The sequence below is a fragment of the Mchenga conophoros genome, linkage group LG2, assembly GCF_057382185.1.
Source record: "Mchenga conophoros isolate Kocher_MC1m ecotype Shallow Benthic linkage group LG2, M_conophoros_male_GT1.1, whole genome shotgun sequence".
NCBI classification, from domain to species: Eukaryota; Metazoa; Chordata; class Actinopteri; order Cichliformes; family Cichlidae; genus Mchenga; species Mchenga conophoros.
In genome coordinates, this window is record NC_140527.1 from 10,921,306 (window position 1) to 10,942,029 (window position 20,724).

Consider the following 20,724-nt stretch of genomic DNA (forward strand, 5'->3'; position numbering starts at 1 on the left):
CTCCTGGAAAAAAGTGAAAAAGTCACAGTTTGATTTGCTTCTGTCGATGGACACAAATTCCTGACTGAGAAACAGAACTTTGAACAAAGTGGCAACAGTTTATTTGAACTCAAAGCTGGTTTTCAAAACCGAAACCTTTCCAGTGGTAATTAATAACACAGTTAAAGTGTGAAATTCAAACTGTGCTCACATGAATTTTTGGAAATAAATGAATATATCCTGAGGAGGAGGAGGAGGGGTGTCAGTGGGATTAGTCAGAAGGCTTAGTTTTACTTTGTTTTCATTGGCTGATTACTTTTTACTAACGGGTTAAACATTATCTGGGTTAAAAAAAATACTCCTTCACAACAGTTAATGACGCTTTGTATTTTAGATTTCTCCTTTCTTTATGGTTTGTTTTGTTTTATTACAGTTTAGTTAACTTTTAGTTGTAATGTACTAAGGGCAAAGTTCAAACTAAAAGTGGTTAACGTCTCCTCAGTGAATACTGGAGCGTACCTGTTCCCTCGTTCCTTACTAACAGCAGGGTGAGTCGTGCTTCCAGCCTGAGAGTAAGCGGTTTAACGTGACAGCGTTCGTACTGCAGGGCTGCTGCACGGATGCTTTGTAGTTGAAGATTTGGGAGGATTGTGTGTTTGTAAATATCCCTGTTTGCATCTCCCCCCTCTCTGTCTTTCAGAAACACTGTGACAGGCAGAAAGCCAACCTGAGGATTCGCTTTAAGCCGTCGCTCTTCCAGCATGTCGGCACCCACTCGTCCCTGGCTGGAAAGATTCAGAAACTCAAGGTAATGACTGAGTATCTCTCTGAGCGCAGCTGTATTTATATCACGGCGGGAAATGTGCCGCTCTGTGAGCCTCGTGTTCCCGAAGATGACCACAAACACCTATTAGCAGCAGACACACGGAAACATCCATGAATATAAAAACTTATCAGGAACGTTTTTCCAGCTTGTCTTCCTGTTCCTCCCGTCACAAAACTGCTGTTATCTGCATAAACACAAATCCATATTAACTGCTTACCTTCAAAATAAAACCAGAACCTCACAAATGTGAAGCATAAATTCAGAAATTCCTCCATGAATCGTGACGTAGTTACTGCAGTCGTTCAGCAGCCTCACTTTAATACAGGAACATAACCAGAAAACAACCAGCTGGCAACCAGTCGAGCGTCCCAATGATTTCTTTTTGTCCTTTTTGCAGCATGGTTAACATCCTGATTTTGCTCTTATTCCCGAATCAACTCATAACTTTACTGGAATTGAGCTACAACCTAATTTCCAGCCCCATCCAAATTTCTTAAAATATTTATTTTCGAATAAAGGATTCGTCTCAAAAAGGACAGAAATAAGTCAATAAATCAAAACAAAACAATCGAATCCCGTTGTGCCTGCAGTCTGCTGCAGTCTGCTGCAGTGCACCAGCTGACCCTTTAAGAAGAGTTTGGCACAAACGTCCTGTGAATGTTGATCTTTGATTTGTTGTCACGTCTGTTTTGGGGAATCTCAGGTAGACTCAGTATTTAGTATTTTAGTATTTAGTATTTATTTATTTATTGTCATTGTCAAGAACAATGAAATTGTGTTTGGGGCTTCCATACAACCCCAAAAAAAGAAGAAAATAATAAATACCCCTTAAAACCCAAGTGTACATATTTAACCCAGTGTGACTCCAATGCAATAAGACGATCCTTAGCAATAATGTTCGTAGAAATTCAGACAAAGACCTGAGAAACATGACAAAATACAACAATGCAACTCATTCAATATTATTGTACTGTGAGATATGATATCAGATATGATAGTTATCTATTTAAGACTCACAGCCACGCTGTGGAGCTGGTGGACAAATGGTGCTTATTTCATCTGTTTCCAAGGGGCAGGCGACATCTTTCAGTCGTGTTTTAGTTAAAGATTCTTTATAATTTAAGCTATAATGAGGCAGCGTGGCCACCCGTGGTGTCATTTCAGATTATTTTAGAGATTATTCTTCTGTTCTAAAGCTCAGCTCTGACCCGGACGGCCTCAGTGTGAGTTTCCTGAGCTTGAAGCGGGGTGAGGTTCAGTCCGAGTTCAGTCCAGCGTCTCTGGAGAGATGAAGATTGAAAGCCTCTGCAGTCGTTCGCAGCTTCGCTTCCTGCCAGCAGCTCGGCCCGAGCGCCTCCGTTTAATGCCTCTGATTACTGTGTTAAGCGCGGTGGATATTAGCCCGCTGACTGGTGCTGCAACCTGCTCTAATCAATTGGATATCGATCCGGCCGCCCCGTCCCAGAGCCTCCTCGCTGTGGGGATTGAAGCGCAGAGGCCGGCTGCATGGGGCCGTGTAACTATGGAGGCTAACTCCGCTATTACCCTCCAGCCTGAACTGTTCACCACTTCAGAGAGAAAATCATCCCAGAGTTTTAAAATTAAAGTCATAATGGGAGGAATTGAAGTGGACGTCGGATTTATTCGACTGTAGAGTCATGTAATTAAGAGGGAAAATTAAGTCTGGAGACTTGTTCATGGACGGAGTGAAAATAACAAAACTGATTCAGAGTTTTATTTCTCCAAAGTCATTAAATGTCTTGAGTTAACCCCTGACCTCTGCTTGCAGAGACTTTAACACTCAGCTGTAACGGTGTTTGAGTTTGCTGGTTTGCTGTATAAGGACTCATCACTGAACAAATATCTGTTCACTGACTGTCAGCGAGAACGACTGAATTATTTCTAAGGCCAAACCGTTCCTTTAACCGGAGTTTAAACTCATAATCATCCTCTTTTCATCCCCTCAGTTTTATCTTCAGACACTTCTTTTAGTCTGGAGCTCCACCCGAGCAGCTTTGCATGATTCACAGTTCAGAATCATCCTTCTGTATCTCACACCAGACTTGCTGCAGCTCCTCACTGTCTGAAACAAACTGGTTTAGCTCCACCCCTTTAAGGAGATCTTCGTCTGATTGGTTACCCTCACACACAGCCAGAAAAAAATTGCTGAAGCTGAGCATTTAAAGCACAGTAAAGCCTGACCTCTGACCTCATTATTATAAACTTTGTCTGTGTTTAATGTGAACATCTTCTGCTAGAACAGCAGATCTATGACAGGAAGTACTGAGAAGCAGAGCGGGTCCACTTTAAGATCTGAAAATAGGAGCTTCTTATAAGAGAGTCTCAGACATCACCAATCACTTGCTCTTTTAAAACCTGATATGATGCTGAGCTGCAAAAGTTTATAAAAGGGAAAAGCTTCAGATTTGAGTTTCTCTTTTATTATTTGTTCACAAACAACAGAAACGTTATAAAATCCTCCTGACAGAAATGTGACAGGTAGGGTCAGAAAGGCAGAGCTCAGACAGAAAACCTCAAATCAAGCAGAATAAACGATAAAAATATTCTGACAGAACATTCAGCGGATGAACAAAGCCAAAACATTTCGCACATCACAAACAGCAAACTGAATGGGATGTGTTTTAACATCTGTACTCTACAATGTCTGAGAGAACCAAGTTTCATAAACAGGACCACAACAAGACAAAGTCACACAACTGTTACACAAATGCATCAGCCTCTGGAGGTGAAACCAGTGATGAAGCAGCAAAAGCTGCAGTTCCTCTAACGTCCAACAGAGATTCCAGCAGCGAGTCAGTCCCCATAGACTCCCAAGTTAAAACTTTACAGCAGAATTAAACATGTTAACACCCTAAAACACAAACTAAGTTGGGGTCTGTGATAATTTAACTTTTCCACACACCACAGGTGTGAGTTTAATTATAACTCACCACTTTAAATTGTATTAAGCCTTATTTTGTTAGGGGCGTGGCCTCTGTTGGCGGCTGTAGCTGCTAGCTGTCTGCTAGCTTATACCTCAGCTAATCGTTGCCCCTGAACTTGGCGTCTGTTTGTGCTGTTGGAGCCTTTTAAAAAAACATTATCTGACCAATATGGATGCTGTGAGGTTATTGTAGTAACAGACTGTCCGAGAAGTCTACGCTCCAGTTTTAGGATTTTATTTGGATGCTACTGACTGCTAATTAGCTAATTAGAAATATGTGACTGTGGATGTGGAGAGCTTCCTAACCAGGTTAGCTGGATTAGCTGATAGCTTAGCACCACTTCTGGTTCTACAAACTCAACATGGTGGTGGTAAAAACGGTGACATTGAGGTATGATCGACAAAGTACTGAGTGACATTACAGTGGTTACTGTGGCAGCTAAGGATGAAGGACCTGGACAACGCCAATGCTCCCCTGCAGGTAACATTAAAAAAGCAGATCACACCTGTTCCAGCTTTGTGAAGGTGACCAGCAGGATTTACAAAGTTGTGCAAACCTGAGGAGCAGTTGCTCTGCCTGCCTGTTCCTCATTACTGATCCCGACAGGCAGTAGCGGTTTTTGATACGGGCGGCAATCGCCCGGGGCGGCATCACGGGCATCGGCAAAAAAAAACACGCTCATACTCATGCGGCCCCAAGTCATGCCAGCGCATAGTGGGAATGGCATAAGCACCGATCGGTTTTCTATCGCCCATTTGCTGGGAGTAAGGGCGCCCTCCGTTTGCGACGTGCGCCGGCTGCTTGCGCAGTGTTGGGGAGTAACGGAACACACGTACCGCCGTTACAAAATACAAAATATGAGTAACTGTATTCCACTACAGTTACTTTGTTGAAATAAATGGATTACACAGCGGTATTTTCCTGTTTCGTATTGTCAGGGGTCAGGACTGTTTGGGTTTTGCTTGTGCTGTTGTTTTGTTGTTCCAGGCAGCAGCGTTACGGTTGCCATGGTTACAGGTTGACGCTCTCTCTCTGTGTTTCCTTGGTGAGAGAGCGCCTTTTTATTGTTGTTGTTGTTGTGCTAAGCTAATAGGCAGAATGCTACAGGCATAGCCCTAAAGAACGTAGCCTCATGGGCAGTGTAGCCCGTGCTGCAGGGAGAATGGACCGCCATACCCGTTATGTGTCTGTGAGCGTGAGGAGGGAGAAAAGTGGAAAAGTACAAGTTGTCATCGAACAGAAACGGGAGCTGGAAGCATGTAAATATAATAATAACCACTGCAGCCAAGAAGAGTGCCTGACGAGCCCAGTTGTAAGTAAGCTATTAAGACTCGACTGTACACATTGTTTGTGTTTTTCTCCGAAATAATAAGCTCCGTTGGAGCAGCCTTTCAACACCTCTCTCTGTCTCTCACTAGCAAACTTGACCCAGACAACAAAGTAAAGCTAGTTTTCGGCTACAAGCCGACACGGGACCGACTATTAGCCAGAGGTCCCTTTACCACAGCTGGGAGCCGCGGACCTTCAGTAATCGTAATAAATCACACAGCAATAGTACATTCATGTAGTTGTAAACAGCATGATAATATATTAAATAATCCAAAGTATTCAGAATGCGTTACTCTCATTGAGTAACGTAACGGAATACGTTACAAAATACATTTTGGGGCATGTATTCTGTAATCTGTAGTGGAATACATTTTAAAAGTAACCTTCCCAACACTGTGCTTGCGACACAGAGAGGAGAGGGCGGGGCAGCGGGGGTTCTCTGGCTGGCTGGAGCAGCATCTAATAACCAACTGGCAAAATAAAAACAAACCACCAAACACGAAAACGCCAGACATTATGATACAGACTTATAATTTGCACCAATGTTTTTTCGAAATTCTATACGTGAAAAGTGACCGTGAGAGCCCTCTGTGCTCGCTGCTGAAGTCAAAGTAAACTTTGTCATCTCCGCTATATAGGTCCAGTATATAGAGAGACGAGAGGACGAGGCTCCAGTTACAGCAGTGCAAGTAAACAAACAATAAGTATAAGAAAGGTAAGAAAATAAATAAATATACTCTTTAGGACCAGGGGTAAAGGGATCAATAACAATTAGAGGGAGTGTTCGCCCAGGGCGCCAAACGGGCTAGGACCGCCACTGCTGACAGGAGTCAGAACTGCAGCTGCTGCTGTCATTTCACCTGTAACACAAATATTTGGTAATGAAATGTTGACCACAAAGGGCGCTGTGCCTCCCAGTGCATGTTTATCACAGAGAGTAACGTTATTGGAGTGTAGAAGCATAACAGACACGGTGCCTGCTCACACTGAACTTATTCTGTTAACAAACTGCATCAACGACATAGACGCTGTATCCACGCTGACGTGATGCCTTTGTAAAACTATGAGGAAGAATATCATATCTGTACTGATATGGGCTCGGCAAGGTGTTAGTGAAAGGATGCCACATCATTTGATGAGAATGCAGGTTTAACTGCTTTGTCGCCTTCATTCTTTAAACTCCAAAACTAACAGAGGTGTTTATTCTTCTTCATTAGATGAATCTTATTATTTCTACTAGGGAAATGCTCTCATTAATAATCTAAAGGTGGAAAAGGTTTTGTGAATATTTCATGTTTCATCCACGACGAGGTGGTATGGTAGCAGAGTGGCATGGCTGGATTTTTACAGCATATTGTGATCTAATAAAGGCTTCGGATTGAATTAGATCCTGATGGACTGAGTCTGTTTTCTTGCTGTTTGTGTCTGTGCAGTTAAAATCCTATCACATTCTCGTTTTGTTGGCGGCAGTCTTGCGTTATGAGTTTAGGTTCAGAGGTCGGTGCGTGGTCACTCAGTGCTGCTGTTGAATGATATCCAGAATACGAAAAGTCTCTGTAAGTGCACCAGAATAGCATGACATCATGCTTCTGTTGCTCTTCGGAAGGGTTTCTGCACTGAAGCGAAAGTGGATTAGTCATCAAGGACAGCGAGCGCGTCTGGCGATGATACCAGCGGTTCGAATTATCTTCTGGTCACTGCACAGTGGCGTCAGCTGTGCAGTGATTCAGACGTGCAGCTGCAGAAGCATCCAGCAAGGCGTGACTTCAGACTGAAGAAATGATTTAGTCATGTGATGTCTGTTTGTTTGGGGGATTTTTTAGGATAAGGACTTTGGGAAACAGACTCTCCATAAGGGTCACGCCAACCCGCTGGCGGAGGTGACGACCAGTCTGAAGACCTACCAGCACTTCACCCTGGAGAAGGCCTACTTGGGTGAGGACTTCTTCTGGGCCTTCACCCCGGTGGCGGGGGATTTCATACGGATACGATTCTTCACACCTGTTCGCATCGAAAGGTCAGTAACGAAGGACGGGATAGGGGGAGTACCACAGGTTAGAGTCTTCCCTCCGTCCCTGCTCCTCTTACTGAAATATCACCTCTCTCTCTTTCTCTCAGGTTTTTCTTCCGGAGCGGAAACATCGAACATCCAGGAGACAAACTTTTCAACACGTCGGTGGAAGTTCTGCCTTTCGATGTGAGTGTTCAGATACAGTTTTAATGGGTGGGGCATCCTGGGAAGCCTTAAAGTGTCCACATGCTTCTTTGCTAGCTGTTTTGGGTAAAAGTATAGAAGTTTAAAATCTTTTAGATGTGCTTACTTTCTTAAAAGATCATTTCGGTGCGGTCCAGCAGAGGGTCAACTGAGAACAATCTTCGCCCACTCGTGTGGTGGCTAGCAGCATCACCTCTCCTCGAGAAGGTCCAGGGTTTGAATCCAGGCTAAGGCCTTTCTGTGAGGAGGTTGTTCTCCATGTGCTTCCTCCAGCACAGTTCAAAGACATGCGTGAGGTTCAGTTTAATTTGGTCTTTGTCTCTGTTAGCCTGTGACGGCCGGGATAGGCTCCTGCACTGAATTGGATGAGGTTTTCATTTAATGGATAGATGAGTGAAATTTCTGCTTTTTGACCCAGTATCCATCACAATGACAGCAAAGGATGAGAGTGCAAAGTTAACATAGCCTTTAGAAACATCAAGGACGAGGCAGGCAGGCTGAAACAAACCGGAGTAATCCAGGAAGCCCCTAACCGAGAGATTAATTTCCATCTATAGCAGGAGACCATATCGGACTCTGCCATGAGTGCCTGCTATAAGTGAGAACAGATTCAGTTTGTGGTGTGTGGAAAAGGAGGCAGAGTGATGGATCACTGCCACTTTCTGTTTGTGGTCGACTGTAAAACAAAGGCTGAATGAAGCCGAGAGCCTCAGCGGGGCAGAGAGAGGTGGGCTGAGAGGAAGAGGAGCTCCTACCGAGATCAACAGGAGAGATAAAACGAGGAGAAGAATCGGTACGCGCTTACAGGAAGCTGAGCACACAGACACGTGCAGACCAGAGCTGGAGGAGGGAGGCGGTTGCTGCAGTAATGCTGACCAAGAGCAGGAAGGGAGGAGGAGAAGGAGGGGGTGGGACTGGATGATGGCCCTAAAAACTGCAGGTACACGCCAGAAAACGTGGCTGCACAAAACACGATTAATGCTAAATTTGTTAGAAATTTCATCGTCCATGCTGCGGCTGCTCCCGGGGCCGAAACATGTCAAAGTGTGGTTTGTGGAGTTAAATCGGTTTAGTTCATATGAAGCTCATATGTCTGTTGTTGTAAAGGCATCAAAGGGCTTCGGCTTTTCTGTGTATCGAGTTAGTAACGCACAGAAAACCTGCAGTCGAGTTTTATCATCAGATCATCGCCTGAGAAGAGTCCAAAAATGATCAGTCTTCTTCTGCCTCCATCTCCTCCTATCCCAGCATCCCCCTCTGTCACACCAACCCTCTGCATGACCTCCTTCACAACATCCTTTCTGAGGTCCCCCTACCTGGCAGCTCCATCAGTATATCCGTATATGCTCATCTCCACCCGTTCCACCCCCTTCTTTTCTTCACCTCTCATGGTTTGGATGGTTGACCCCACGTATTTACACTCACCTGCCTCCCTCTCATTCACACTTATCTCTTTTTTCATTTGTGATTCAAACATGATGTGAATGTGTCAGTGGAGCCGTCAGTAATTGAGCTGTTCTGATAAGAGGATGATGGAGGTGAGCTGAAAAGAATTAATTTTAGGTGAAAAGGTCATTGAATTATCATATTAATATGTATGTAATGTGATCATTTAAACCGTTATGTTGAACTGGCGGTATTGTTTGGATTTTTTGAGGCTGTAGGTGTGAATAATCGCTGTGACAGCTGAGAGCAGGTAAAATGATGTTGGTTTAAATGTCAGAGTGCGTCTTTAGGCAGCGTCTCCATTCAGAAGTTGATCAGCAGCCGGGACAGCGTCTCAGTCTGTGCGAGGACAGGAAACAGTGCAGGTGTGTGCGCACATGGGAAAGCTCCAGAGCCTTTATGAGTACTGTTACTCCGGCACAGGAAGCACGAGAAACAGCAGCAATGTTAATGAGTGAGCAGCTTAAAGTCAGAGTTTTCACTGGTGGATCTCCCTTTAGCTTCTTTTACCTGGCTAGATCACCATGGTAACAGGTGTGAAACACATGTATAAAGTGCAGAGGGGTGATGCGTTCGGGCTTTCGGTGGCAGTGCTGATCAGATACACAGTCGTATTTCACTAACAGCGACACAAACGGCACTGCAGTCTCAGTTTAGCTGTGCAGTTTTTAAAAAAATATCCTCTTTAATTCCTAATGTTGCTCTTTCTTGTGTCGCCTATACATTCATTTTGTATAAGCCGTGAGACCAGTTTTCCCGTGCTTCACTCGCGTACGTCAGTTTGAAGAGGAAAAAGAACTCCACGGGACTCTGATGTGAAAAGATGTAACAAAAAATTTATTTCACAGTTTGCATCTTACAGGAGTGGTCAGGTTTAACTTATCCTCAACAAAATAACCTACTACGGTAGGAAAACCGTGTGGCTCTGTTCTACCCTGCTGCCGCGTATAGTTTATGCCGTATTAACTCTTTTTCTCTCTCCCCCCTCCCGCACCGCATGCGCTAATTTGCATACATCCGTGATGCCCGGATTTTACTATAAACACGAGTCTTTAAGGCACATGTATTCATGGTACTACGTAACCAAACCAACACAGCAATAAAATAATTTTAGTTCCACCATAAACATGCATTTACTTCCTAAATTATTAATTACACAAACAAGCTTAACAACAGCGAAATATAAATACTAAAACATATGAACTATCTTAACTTGGCTCCCACAAATTTCCTGTCTGTCTTCTGAGTGTTTCCGCCTGTGTCTCGTCAACGACTCGCGTTTGTGTTTCCGTTCTTGTTGCTTCTTCAGACAGATCCTGTGATTCAGCAGAACGTCCTTCCAGTAACCTGAAACAATCATTTTCTGTGTGACTCTATAAGTTTCTCACTATACTGCGTTACTTCAGTTCATTGAGGTTTGCGGTATTCATTCATGCACAGGTCTCTGAAGGTCCCATCACAACATCTCAGTCGGTTGAGATCTGGACTCTGAGTGGACCGTTGCAGATTTGCTGCGCTGCTCTGGATCATTGTCCTGTTAATGACCCAGTTTGGTCTGAGCTTTAGCTGTGGGACAGATTTCCAGAAGTCTTGTTGTTTATTCAGAAGCAGCTTTGCAAATCTAAACCGTGCTGCAATTTCTTTTTACAGAGAAAAGACTTTCTCCTGGAAACCCTTCTGCATAATACCTTAGAATTTAACTGTGCTTTTTACCAGGAACGAGGAAACCAGCTATCCTCAGGGATGTGTGACACCCTTGCTTTGTTATTCCTGTCAGAATGGAGAGTTTTGGTAGTTTTTTTTAAAGTTAAACAAATCCAGTTGACCTGAGGTGTGTCACATGCACCCCACAGTGCTTTGATTGTTTAAGGAGGTAAATGAGGTTCTGAAAAAAGTGAAAGTTTTTCAGAAAAGGGTACTCAGTGTTGCATTATTTCAAGTAAAATCCTGATTTAATGTTACAAGTATAGTGTGATGCTTTAACCGTGGTGCTGTTGTATTCATAATAATAATAATAATAATAATGTATACTCTATTGATCCCTGTGGGGAAATTCCTCTCTGCATTTAACCCATTCACTCAGTGAAGCAGTGGGCAGCCATTGGGCGCCTGGGGAGCAGTTTGTAGGGATTGTTCAGAGGTACCTCAGGGTAGCCGTTCAGTGGATTCAACCCCCGACCTTCCGGTCACGGGGCCACCACTCTACCTACTGAGCTATCCCTTCCCCATTATATGAGAAGTTATTAAACTTTTAGTGTGTAAAATGAGCCCAAAGCTGCAGAAAACACAAGTTCTGAATCTAAATAGAAAAGTTAAACATAGCTGGAGGAGAGGAGCTGGGTTTTTTTTATTGCTTTTATTGCACATGTAACTGATCCATGATAAAAATGAGTTTTCTCCTTATTATAACTATAATTGAGACTCTCCAGCTTTCAATGAATGGCCTTAGATTAGATTTCTAATTGAATGATGAGGCGTTTTCTTTCTGACACACTAACGATACAAACACAGAGTCAAATAATCTAATTGATTAACTGATCGGCTGGTGTTTCGTTTGCTTCCAGAATATCCAGGCAGAGAAAGAGGCCTTGATAGAAGGGAAGGAGAAAACGCCAAAGTACCACCGGACCGAGGACGGCTTCATCAGAATCGGTGAGTGATGGCACACAGACAGCAGACAGCTGTGTGCAGTTTCCTCGATCATCATAAAGTGATGGGTGTAGCAGCAGCTGAGGACGTGCGACTGACTGCTGCATTTGAGGAGCTGTAATGAGCTCTTTCCCTGCACATGAGCTGTCACAGTTTACATCTGCAGGGAGGGAAAACGCTCCTTTTACTCTTTTATCTTCCTGAGCTGTGGAGTGAACTTCGACACGCAGTCTTTACAGCTGATCGAGTTCGGCTGTTCTCCATTTTAAGAACCTGTACTTGTAAGCAGCTCCACAAAACTGCCAATCAGCAGAGCTCAGTGCTGAATATTTCACCTCCCAGCAAGGATTATTGTAAAGAAAGCACCTTGGAACAGCTGATCTTTCAAATATCTGAGCCCTGTGCGCTAAAAAGTCACATTAATTTGATTTTTGATTATATTTTGAGTTGTTTTCTCAGGAATGATCTGTGTTTGTGACCATAGACTGTTCACTCGCTGCTTTGTAGTCTTTCCATTTTAAATCCTGTGGGCATATCACACACACGGACACATCTGATAATTAGCGCTCAGTCACATCCAAATAAAATAAATTTAAAAAAAAAACTGGAATCTCAGACAGTCAGTTAGTACAGTAATCTCACAGCAGCCATATTATTGGTCAGATGATGTTATTAAAGATGCTCCAACAGCACAAAGAGGTCCACTTCAGGGACTCCAGTGATCTGAGGTGACAGCTAGCAGCTACAGTCACCTGTGTCTCCATCCACCTTTCAGTCAAAGAAGCCACACCCCTAACAAAGCATAATAATTTAACCCTATATAATATTTTAACAGGTGACTTATAACTGTACCGTTGCTTTGAAGGATTAAATTATCTACAGAGACCAAAACCATTTTTGTATGAAGCTCTAAACATGTTTATTTCTGCTGTAAAGTTTTAACATGGTGGTCTATGGGGTCTGGCTGACTGCTGGAGCCTCTGGTGGACAGTAGAGGAACTGCGGGCTTTGGCGCTGCGCTTTTATTTGGTGTATTTTTTCAGCTCGTGGAGGTTTCGTGATTCACAAGGCGAAAACCCACAAACTTCTCCTCCTTTATTTTTGTATATTGAATAATTTAACAGTGATGTTCTGCACATCTTTAACCAGCACGCAGCCTGACAGGTTTGGTGTTTTCCAAACTTTAAGAGCTGAACAACAACTTTTGTTATGAAAACTTTGCATTAGATTGTAAAAACTGACAGGCTGAAGGCCAAAACTTGGTTCCGCTGTGGATGTGAGAAGGTAAAGAGGCAGGTATCGTGCTGAGATCTTACATCAGTCCGCTTTCCATCTGGTAGAAATCCGGCCTTGCAGGATGATGCTCGTAAAAATGTAAACTTTATTTATAAGTAAAAATGAGCAGATGAAAGAATAAGCAGAAAAAGTTAGAGACTGTGCGTAGGTGCGTTCAGTCAATCGATCAATAAACTCGCCGGGAATAGATTTCATGTCACAGGTTGGATTTTCAGTGTAGCCTCGGGGTTTCACACACATTGGCAGACTGTCAGATTTATCTTTTCATTACTGGAATTTGTTTTTTCTCCAGCTGGGCTGATTTCAGCAGGATTAACTGGAACCTTCAGTAAATAAATTAAGGTGCCCTGACATGCTGTGTGAAGTTATTTGACTTAAAATAAATAAAAACTGAAATAAAACCAACAGAACAAAATTAATCTGCTCATTTGTTCTTTGCATCGGGAGCACCGAGCATCCTTGGTCAGTTTCTATTATATGAATGCAAACATTGAAGCTTCTGGCCTATTTAGCTCATCTACTCTTTTAGATTATTCTGGACCACAGTCGTCTTTTTGTCTTTCTCATTATTTGCATGAAAGACGTTGTTTTGTGCATGTTTGAATCCACCTGAAGGAATCAGGACTTCAGAGGGAAAGAAGATACTGGCCTACAGCAGGTGGAAGGAGCGCCAGTGTGGGCTGACATCATAAATTACCAGCAGCTCTTTATCCCCTTCATCAATTTTTCAGATGAGTCGGCGGATCGATCCAGCCGCGCTCCTTCACTCTATTCATTTCATCGTGCTGCCTTCAGGAGACCTGCATCCAATTTCAGTGTGTGAGATCTTCTGTGTGAGAATTAACCGTCTGAGAGAGTCAGGACTAAACGGCATGTTTGAAGGAGGGTGGGCTACAGAAAGGAGGGAACTTCATTTCAGTGAAGTTCAGGTTCCTCCTCCAGTCTGTCATGTCCCAGCATCGAGCCTGAAAGAGCCCAAACACGTGGTTCTGTCCTGGAAAGGTCAATGTTCCCGTCACTTCCACAGAAATCAAAAGTTTACAGAAACTTTTAGGCGCTTCAAACTTTCTTTTGTATAAATTTATTTTTGAGAAGCTCGGCATCTTAAACACGCTTTGAATTTTTGTGGAAAATTCCTTCACAAAGAGATCAGTCCTGAGGGGGAAGCATGGGAACTTGGATGTTTTCACTTTTCCTCTAGCACCACCACGAGGCTCGCATTGTTTCAGTTAAAAATGTAATCACCCATCAGACAATTGGGATGGACTTTGGTTCAGTTCATTTAATCAAGCTCAAGAATTCTGGAGAATTCATACCCGAGTATTTCTATTCGTCCTCCTTTCTGCTTCCTGTGCTTTAATCTAGACTTGAAGTGGACCTGAAGTCTGCTGTTTGTTGCCTGAAAGTGTAAAATGTCATCCTCTTAAAAGATTTGTTTCCCGCCTCTGTCGGCGTTTATTGTAGGAGAAACAAAAAGAAAGCTCCCATGTCAGCCCAAGAACTGCCGTCTGATTATTTTTTATTCTCTATGTTCTGAGCCTTTGTGTGATCTGTGTTTCTGGGGACAGCTCTCAGACAGCCGTATACACGAGTCTGGATACTGAGTGAAAACCATAATACCCACAATAATATCAGATAATTCCCTGTGATAAACAATAACATGCTCCCCAGATGCTGTTCTCTGTCAGGATTACAGTCGCTACCTGGAAGCATCACTGCCAGCATGATAATCCTAGTAAATAAATCCTCTGAGGGATTATTGCTCTGTTGAGGTTCAGTTGCCCTGAAACCAACCTCTGCTGGAAGACCCGATACCGGCAGGACGCCAGAGAGGGTCTGATGGAGACTGAGGCTTTTTTCCTGGTAGTCAGGCTCAGAGAAAGCTGGAACCACAGGGGTCAATAAATGGATGGTGGGAACACGTAATGGGTCTTAATAACCCTGTAAATCTGCACAGAAAGCATAACAATCCCTTAATTACTTCAAAATCCCTTTTAAAATGCTAAAAAAGCAGGTTAAAGATTCAAATAAACCTTCGTTAAAGATAAGATGTTTTATCTGAGCCAAAAGTAGGTACATCAAGAGGTCAGTTTTTACCCCTCAGTGTGAAAATCTTGGGGTATTTTCGTCCCACCAGGGCGGCTGGGCGGGGTGATGCAATTGTGTGAACAATTTGTGAACACAATAACTTCAGAGCGAGGCAATGTAGGATTTTAAAGTCTATACTATAGGTGTTTCTAGTAAAATCTCAGTGAAAAGCTTTCAGGCGCAATATCTCAAAAAGGAGTTATACCACATTTATACCACAGGTGCATGTACTATGAGGCTGGAGGTGAGCACTGCCCACTGCCAGTATTTTTGTGAAGCATGTTCTTTGTCATGCAGGAGCCAAACACAGGCACAAAAATTAGTGACCAAAACAAAAAGTGAGTTTTATTCTATTCAAGGGTACAGAAAGACAAAACAGAATAAAGCACACCCAAATCAAGTGAAGAAGAAGCCTGACAAAGACTGAAAGTACATAATGAAGAACAGAAGTATGTGTTCCTCTGACCCGGGTAACTTTTGGGTTAGGTCTGGGTTTTAAGATCAAAGTGGGCTTTAAATGTAAAATGAGTACAGCTCTGTTGTATTCGCATTTCCCTGATGATCAGTAACTTTATTCCCTCCAAACAACTCTACAGTCATTTTATTGTTGTATAAGATTTAATGTCTCATCTTAAAACAGAGCAGCTATTTGAACTTATATAAAAGTTACACATGGACTAAACCATTTATTATGTTTTTATCTGCTATTATTGTTATTGTTTGGAAATACTTAGTTGTCTGCTGTCAGTACATTTATCTATAACTATGAGTGAAACCGTGGATTAACTTGCCATGTTCATGTGACCATTTATCCTGATTACTGATGTTAGAGTAAATGAATCCAGATAAAAGAAAAATACTGTGGATATGTGGATCTCATTTCATAGTGCAGGGTCCAGGATAATAAGGTGAAGCCAATGAGGGCAGAGCAGACAGTCATAACAGAGGGACAACACAGGAAGTAAAATCACCAAAGTGACATGTCCAAAATAACAGGAAACAGCAAAGAACAAGACTTTAGAAAACCTAGGCAGGGAGGTCACCGGGGAAAAATGTGTATCCCTTGAGCAGTTGGCATGTGGTTGCAGGCTGCTGTATTTAAATGGATGAAATAGATCGCAAAGAGGATGCTGCACCATTAACTGCCTTGTGTTTACTTTGGTCGCTGGCAGATTAAATAAAATGACAGTAGAAATCTCTGTAAATTTAAAAAGCTGTCACAGTGCACTTCTGTTTGAAACCATCCTCACTTCTCCTGTCAGGTTATTGAGCCTGTTGATCTTCATCTTTTCCAGGAACGTTCCATAATGGCATCGCAGAGGGGGAGGTGGACCCCAGCTTCGGGCCCCTGGAGGCCATGCGTCTCTCAGTGATCACGGACTCACCAGTCTGGGTGATCCTCAGCGAGGTGAGATCGCCTCAGAGTTAAATCAAACTAAAACTAACCAAAAGACAGTGTTCTGTTGAGACATTTATCCACACTTACTGCTGAGTATTGACAGAAGAAGTCCTTGGAGAGGATTCTGAAGTCTCCGGGGTATAATGTGCTGCCTCTTGGCCAGGACTCCCTTGAAAAAGAGGTCTTTGATCTCAAGGGGACATTCCTGGTTAAATAAAGGTTAAATAAATAAATAAATAAAGTATTCTGTAATCCTTTCTTTACTCTGTCTGTACAAACTGGTCCAGTATATTAAGTCCTTTTCAGTGAATGTGGTCCCAGTGCCCAATCTAAGAACTAATTTCAGGTATATTCACCAGAAAGAGACAGAAAGTTGGTACCACTGATGTCAGTGTCCAGCAGGTTTTCTGAAAGATTTCTTTAAAAAAAAAAAAAAAATTTATTGTATTTTATTTCATTGGACTGATAGTTCAGGAAGCAGAGCTGTGCCCTGAATCAGCTACAGTAGCTCCAGTTAGTGACAGACTGCAGTAAAGTTGACTATTAGGCCGACAGTTGTCATGTCTTATCAGAGCTTAGATAAGATCCACGCACAAACGATGACAGCACAGTGAATATTAACTGAAAGCTCTCCTGTAGTAATGCGGCCAACACACCGGGAAAGCAACCTGTGAGTCTCCAGATGGAACGATAATTAGAGCGTGGCTGAAAATAAAAACAGCTTGAATCCGTGCTGCAGCTCGCCCATCAGCTGTGAAGCAAAGCTGCAGACGCATCAGTCTCGATAATGATTGGATTTATAGATGCAGGGCCACACGTGAAACTGGGCACAGCTTGTGATGAATGCTCTCACTTTTTCTGAGCAGCCACCTGCTTTTTCAGAAACTGATCAAACATCCAGGTTACCGCGCTTGTTTCTGCTCCTCTCATTAAAGTTTATTCAAACTTTAATAAATCTATCATATCTTCTGAATATCCCCTGTATTTGGAGTTACGAGGGGTCAGATAGGCTATATAAGTGAAAAGCGGCAGGTTTGGACCCCCACCATACTTCCTGTGTGATCGTGCAAAGCAGCTGATGCTGAGCAGGTCAGGCGGGTTTGTCTCGTTATTATTTTAGTGATTCTCTGTGACTCACGCCTTGGCCGTCTCTCCTCTCTCAGATCTTCATAAAGAAAGCCGAGTAAAGCTCCGCCCCCTCGAAGTTACCTCAGCGGCGTTCAGACGAGCTGACCGGAAGCTCCTCTGCTCCCGTCCTGCCTCGTCCCGCTCACCAGATCCCCACCGCGGTGCCACAGCGCCGCCGCCTGGCAGGACCTCGGCGCTGCAGGACTGAACAGATCAGAGACTGAGACACAGCGACAGGTGGGCTCACCTGTCTCCACCCAGAGGAGTGATGTCATTACTCCTCATCCTGTATTTATGTGTACATACAGTAAGCTCAATGTTGAAACACTGGTAATCACGGAGGCTGTGGCAAGAGCGGCGAGCCACCTCTGATGATTGATCTGCTGCTTTGGGACTTCCTGTCTGCAGACGGGACCTTCCTGCCCCGCCCACAGTACCCGTGTATGTGCATCCACTCGCTGCGTGTGGTGATGTGTGTGCTCCAGGCGTTTCCCCTCCTTCAATTTGCCTTAACAAAGAGCAGAGTCACTTCAAACAGGCCCCGCCTCCCAACATGTAGCGTCCACAAATACCCAGAATCCTCTGCTGCAGCCTCGGACCTTCTTCCCATTATCGTGGTTTCAAACTACTGACGAAGACGCCGACGAGTTTCTGTTCATGACCACATCTTTAAGTTACCGAGGCCTTCACACTGACTGCTCTGTGTCCTGATTACTCTGATTACTCTGCAGTACACCACTGTACCCTGAGGCATTCCTCAGTACCATGTAGTACTCTGATTACTCTGCTGTACTCCACTGTGCTCTGAGGTATTCCTCAGTACCATGCAGTACTCTGATTACTGTGTAATACTCTGATTACTCTGACATACTCCAGTGTACTCTGAGGTATTCCTCTGTGTTTTGCAGTACTCTGATTACTCTGCAATACTCCATTGTATTCTGAGAGTCTTTGGTACTCTGTGGTTCCTCATTAGTACTCTGAAATACGCCACTGTATCCTGAGATATTCCACATCACTTTGACTGTTATTCAGTACTCTAATTACATTAAAATAGTCTAGAGTACTCAAAAATATTCCACAGTACTCTGAATTCCTCAGAAGACTGTAAAATGCTTTGAGGTATTCCACAGTCTCCTGAGGTACCATGGAGTACTTTGAGGGTTTGTTTTTTTTTAATACTTTGAGGTAAACTCCACAGTACTTTGAAGTACTCAACAGTCCCCTGATTACCCTGCATTGGTCTTACTCTGCAGTACTCTTAAATACTTCGCAGTACTGTGAGGTATTCCACAGTACTATGCAGTACTACTACAGTGTGCCTCAGAACACTGGGGTAATCAGGGTACTGCAGAGAGTATTGAAAAATAATCAGAGAACCGTCCCTCAGAGGGACTCTGAGATATTATGGACTAATCTGAGATACTTTGCAGTACTCTGATGTATTTTGTAGTACTCTGATGTACTCTGTTGTACCACTTGGGTACTTTTCCTTCTTGTGTCTTCTCCACAGGTCGATTTTTAGTTTTTCTGAGCAGACGCCGTCGTCCTTCGGCTCTTTGTCTCGCGCTGAGCGACGGTGTCAGTGTCGTCTTACAGGAGAGAAGTTTGTGATAAATTGTTCCCTCGTTTGCAGATTTTAATCTGTTCCCCGAACAGCTGCCTTAAAGTGACGTAATTCATGACATTATCATTGTTTCTTTTGTGCGTCTAACTTTGGACCGACTGAATTTAATTGACTTCATGTTGGATCGACTGATTTATGAGCACATTTGTCAGATTTAGGGGCCACATTACCTCTCTGAAAGACCGAGAGCGAAATGAACATCCTGTCAAAGTTTATTAAAACTCCAGAATCACTTTTAAGGACTTACGTTCTTGGGTTTTCGAGGTGGATAATGGCCAGGGCTCTGATTAATCTCCTGGGTTCTGGACATTTTGAGGTCTTGAACTGGACTAAAGTGAAGAGCGAGGGGCCGTCCGGAGGCTCTCTCCTTCTCTAGTGGTTCTGTGGTTTAACAATGAGTAAATATGTGGTGTTCTAAGTGCTGTCATCTGCCTTTAAAACACAAATGTAGGACAAAAGAGTGTTTTAGTGTGTTGTTCCTTCTGTAACATTTAATGCTGTTTTAACTTAATTTCACCCGTTATTTCTGCACTTCTGGGAGCTTTAAACCATGTTATGAAGTGCGAGTGTGGCTCGAAGGTTATTGCTTTGATGCCTGTCACGCTGCGGTTATACTGGGCAGCTTCCAGTGGATGTGTTGAAGTGCACTGCCTTTGCACTCAGTGCAGTCGCTCATAAGAAACAACAAAACATACCCAGTAATTCTAATTTGTTTCCATTATTATTGTATGCTTGTATGTCTTCAAATACACACAACAACAGTGAAGTGAAGCTGAAACATGAAACCGTATTTTATTCACAGTAAAACACAGAAAACGCGGTAACACGTCTCTAAAAAGGGCCACATTTCCCTCTGTGCAGCATCTCCTCTTCTTTGAACAACAGTCTGTAAACATCTGGGCACTGAGGAGAGCGGCTGCTGGAATTTTTCAAGAGGAATAGCATCACATTCCTCTCTGATTCTAGCTGCTCACACAGTACAAATTGGCTTGCTAATATGCAGAAACACCACAGGATGTAGCTTTGACGTCTATAATCTGCTCACAGAAATCCACAGGAACAGGCTAAGTGAAGTAAAGGAGGTAAATGAACCACGGGAACAGTTTATCGAGACTCTCCTGCATTAAGATGTCTCTCTTTCCTGTACAAACTGTCACTAGTTCAGATTTTCAGATGTGAAGTCAGCTGATCAGTGATATTAGGCTAAATTAACTCTAGCTTCAGGAAACATCCCAGGATTTTATTTTTTTTTATTTTCTTTGAAAGATGCACTGGAATGCATTGCTATCATCTTGTATGTGTCTTTTGTATCCTTTAGATAAACTCTATTTAAATGAGCTTAAACTTCTATCCAATCTGTGAATTGTAATAAAGACAGAAATTTAAGTGGTTTCCTCGTGTCTTTTAATTTCAGCATCTCTTCTAATGCAGGAAAGTCTTTCTTTTTCCAGATTCCACCCCCCGTGAGGTTTGTTAAAACTGAGCAAAAAGCTTCCTAAATAATTAATGTTTGCTCGTTTTTGTCATTTTCTGATCAGATTAATGCATTCATACTGACGTTTCTGTAATGAGGTGAATTGACAGGCTTTATGAATGAAGAGGAATTCACATTCAAAAAATTTACTTCACACTGTCACGAAAACTAAACTTCACTTTGACATAGAGACATGAAAAAAGGAGAAGGTATGGAGGAACGTTTTGTGAAAATATTTACAGAATATATTAAAAAGGTCTTGGCTACTCTTTTCAGATGAAAGCTGACATTTTCCAGGGGTGTATCTGACATCATCTGGCTTC

The 20,724-nt window shown here is 43.0% G+C and overlaps 1 protein-coding gene across 1 annotated transcript in view; it reads left to right on the forward strand.

Annotated features, from left to right (window-relative positions):
• mgat4b (alpha-1,3-mannosyl-glycoprotein 4-beta-N-acetylglucosaminyltransferase B) overlaps positions 1–20,318 on the forward strand; it is a 117,897-nt gene extending 97,579 nt beyond the window's left edge. The window contains exons 10-15 of the mRNA XM_085286244.1: positions 680–787; positions 6,903–7,096; positions 7,198–7,276; positions 11,305–11,392; positions 16,069–16,181; positions 17,336–20,318. Coding sequence (XP_085142370.1) covers positions 680–787; positions 6,903–7,096; positions 7,198–7,276; positions 11,305–11,392; positions 16,069–16,181; positions 17,336–17,359 — 606 coding nt within the window. The 3' untranslated portion in view covers positions 17,360–20,318. The remainder of the gene's footprint in view (positions 1–679; positions 788–6,902; positions 7,097–7,197; positions 7,277–11,304; positions 11,393–16,068; positions 16,182–17,335) is intronic.
• Positions 20,319–20,724: the final 406 nt, after the last annotated feature.